Source organism: Tribolium madens, unplaced genomic scaffold (genome assembly GCF_015345945.1).
Source record: "Tribolium madens isolate multiple individuals breed KSU strain unplaced genomic scaffold, Tmad_KSU_1.1 Scaffold_1;HRSCAF=32;Tcas5.2_LG8, whole genome shotgun sequence".
NCBI classification, from domain to species: Eukaryota; Metazoa; Arthropoda; class Insecta; order Coleoptera; family Tenebrionidae; genus Tribolium; species Tribolium madens.
This window is the reverse complement of record NW_025400984.1, coordinates 10,151,061-10,154,834: the sequence shown is the minus strand read 5'-3', so window position 1 is coordinate 10,154,834 and position 3,774 is coordinate 10,151,061. Positions and strand designations below refer to the sequence as shown.

General features: G+C 27.9%; 1 protein-coding gene across 1 annotated transcript in view; it reads right to left on the bottom strand.

Annotated features, from left to right (window-relative positions):
* The window catches only part of LOC123016180 (short-chain dehydrogenase/reductase family 16C member 6), an 8,905-nt gene that overhangs the window by 1,961 nt on the left and 3,170 nt on the right, over positions 1-3,774 (bottom strand). Inside the window, exons 3-5 of the mRNA XM_044416413.1 lie at positions 697-932; positions 482-643; positions 235-434 (exon numbers count right to left, since the gene is read on the bottom strand). Coding sequence (XP_044272348.1) covers positions 235-434; positions 482-643; positions 697-932 — 598 coding nt within the window. The remainder of the gene's footprint in view (positions 1-234; positions 435-481; positions 644-696; positions 933-3,774) is intronic.

The following is a 3,774-nucleotide window of genomic DNA, read 5'->3' as shown; positions in this document are numbered from 1 at the left end:
AAAAAACTAATTTGATTCTTTCGCAACACGATATTATTTTAACTAAAGATGAAACGCTTCCAGTTAAAGAAAAAACATAATGTGCACCTCATCTACAAAATTGGTCAATAAAAATCGGCCTAATAGTTATTGAGTAATGATTTTTTAAAGTTAAAGTATTTTAAATTCATTTAAATTAGAAAAAAAATATTTAGTTCAAAGTGTGTGGACTTTTTTGTCGCCTTGTGTTATTACTTTTTGACGGGGAGAAGAAACCGCGAGAAAGTGGGCATTGTGACATAGACTTCCTCCCTCCTAATAGCCGTAATTATCCTTTTTGCAACATCCTTCGGTTCCAACATGCTCATGTTTCTGGGTTTGCAACCAGCAAACATCCCTGTGTTTATGAAATAGGGACAAACTAACGTCATTTTAATTTCATGATGACCGTGTGTCTGAAATAAATCGGTTGATTAATTGGAAATTTCATTAATCGACTCACTTTGAGCTCAATTAGGAGACTTTCGTGGAAACCGATCGTTGCATGTTTGGAGGCGCTGTAATCGGTGCATTTGTAAGTGCCCAAAAGTCCGGTGAGGCTTCCGATTGTGACAATGTGGCCTTTTCCGGTTTTGATCATGTCGGGGAGAAAGGCTTTGGTGGTCTGTAATTGGAATTATTTTAATTGGTTTATTAATTAATAATGGATTAAGTGACCCAATAGTGCGATAAAATGTTCACTTTGAATGTTTTTTCGATCATGTAATCGGGGATTTCGAGGAATGTTTGGCCACAAACAACTCCGGCGTTGTTTATGAGGATGTCGATGGGGCCTATGTCCGTTTTAACAATGGTGGCGTATTTGTAGACGTTTTCACGATCGGTGATGTCCACTGGATAAGTGTGAACTTTGTAACCTTCACATTCTATTTTTTCACGGACTTTTTCTAAAGCTGGAACAAAGTCGGAATTATTTTGCATAAATTTACGCAAAAATAAGTCTTTTCAAAGCAAATTTTAATAAAATAGTAAGAATGTTTCAATTTTTTTCAAGTTTACAAAAACTAAATGATAAACATGTACGTAATTTGGGTTTGCCTCATTTTATGATAAAAACAATGAGTTTGTAATACAACCAATAATTATTTATGTATCCAGAAAACAAACAACTTTTTTAATTAATGATAAATGTGTCAAAATATTCGGTACATTCAACTGCTATTTTAAAAGTAAAAATCGGTATAAAGGAGAAAATTTACGTCTAAAAACACTTAAAAGATTCGATTTATTCAATTCCAGTTTCGGTATTTCATTTATTTTATTCCCAAGGGAATAAAGCGTCACTTTATTCTCTGTTGGGAGGAAAATATGTTTCAAAATTTTAAAACTTTGGGTAAGTGCGGGAAAGATGGAGCTCTAGAAGAGTCCTAATAAGTTTCAAAGTCCATCATACGATTTTATTTACTCAAAAAAATTCAAGATTTCGTTTCTCAAATTTTTTACTTTTTTAATCTTGAATTTTTACGAAATCTCGTCTAAAATTTTCATATAAAAAAAGATGTAAAACTATTAAGTCATGAATTTAAGGTCGCTCAATTTTGATCTTGATTTTTTTCCTTTATACAGGGTGAATTTAAAAAAATGACAGGGATTGTAGAATTTTTATTTATGGCTCGATTTCAAAAATTAAAAAAATAAATTAAACAACTTTTATAACCTGACAAATTTAAAATTTTTCTAAATGCCATAGTATATTTTGGGCTATATTTAACTTTCTAATTTTAAATAGGGACCCACTTTTTTTCATAATTTGGAAGATATTAGTTTTCATAGTACTTTTACTAAAAATTATTGTTTTAAAAAATTATCAATTTTTTTTTTCAACTTTGATAATTTTTTTAGTAAAAATAGAACATATTACACAAAAAAACTGATATTTCCCAAATTATGAAAAAACAAAATGTGGGTCCCTACCTAAAATTGTAAAGTTGAAAATATATTATTTAGAAAAATTCAGTTTTTGAATTTTTGAAATTAGGCCATAAATAAAAATTCTGCAGCGCCTGCCGTTTTTTAAAATCCATCCTGTATTTAAAATACTGATAAATTTTATTTTAGGGTAAATCCGGAAGAGATGGACTTTTACATATCTGAATAACAGTGGATAAAGGTGTTAAAATATGTTTAAATAAATAAATAAATAATAATAAATAAATGTTTTAAAAAAAGCACAAATAACACTCTTTTTACCCAATTGAATTACTTTCCGACGTATTCTTGACAAAATTTTGCAAAATAATTGCGTTTTTTATTGAAAAATGTTTTAAAATGCTGGAAAAGAGCATAAATTATGTCGTTTTTTTTTAGTCTGGTATATGTATTAATTTTTTGGTATGTTTTTTAGCAAAAATTAAAGAAAAAGTTTTAGACTTAAAAACGCAACTAAATGTTAACATCATTTCCGAATTAATTATGTGATTTTTCGGCTTATTTTTGACGAAGTTTTGTGCTTTTGATTGAAAAATTCTGCTAAAACGTTTGGAAAAGCAACCAGATGATTTTTCGGCTCAAAAACATGCTTAAACTCTCCAAAAAAGCAAAAATAACTTTAGTTTTGTGATGGTTTATTCATTTTTTACCTCATTTTCGACGAAAATTTTCAAAACAATTGCGATTCTGAATAAAAAACGTCCTAAGACGGAAAAATGGTATCATTTTTGAACAAAATTTTTAGCACAATCTAAAAAAGTAAAAGTAACACCATTTTTGAGTAAATTTAGTGATTTGTGGCGAAACAATTTTGTAATTTTTTTTTTGTAAAAATCATAAGAAAGGTCATTTTCAACCCAATTTGGTAATTTTTCACTATTTTTTAACAGAATCTTACAAAAAAACGTGATGTAAACAAGCAAAATTTATTATTTTTCACTTAATTTGGTATATTTTTGTCAAAATATTTCGAGATAATTCCGTCTCTTATTGAAAAATATAGTGTTAATATCGAAAACCGTTTTCGAAAAGTCGATGAACTAGCTTCAAAATTACACCCAGTAAACAAGAAATTTTTTTTAAATAAGAATGTTAATTTTTGGGACAGCATAAAGTGGACTTTTTTTATATTGTGTCATTAGAATTTCATTTATAAATGTTTTGTTAAACTTGAAATATACACGGTGTTCAAAAAATGACGGATAAGCTCCTTGGTTTCTTATGATAAATTTTCTAAAAAATTACAAAAAAATATTTAAAAAATTCTGTAACCGAACTTTAGAATTTTACAATTCTGGACTCTGTTAATTTGTTACATTGTTTGAAACATTGTTAACAACAGTAAAAATTTATTTGTGTAAGACTTGGACAAACAATTTTTTATTTAAAAAAAGTTTGGTGTAATTTACCTAAAATTATTATATAAGACAGGAGATTTTTTTTTATTTTTTACGAACTCCCCAAAGCTTTTCCAAGAATACATCATCGAGATTATCCGTAATTTTTTGATCACCGTGTATAAATATTTAGTTTTAATAAATTAAACGTAGTGACCAAATAGGAATTTGGTGAGAATTACTAAAATGTTATAGATACTTTAAAAAATGTGTTTTTTATGAGAAAAAACTTTCGTGATTTTTATTGAAATAAAGATAACAATTTTACAGGTTTTTCAAAACGTGGTTTATCTTTCCCGGACTTACCCTATTGYGAAATTGCATGGTGTTAAAGCAGTATTTTTTTATTTTATTATCTACTTAAAAAATAACATTTGTCTTCAACGCCTGCCACTTTTTAGAAATCATC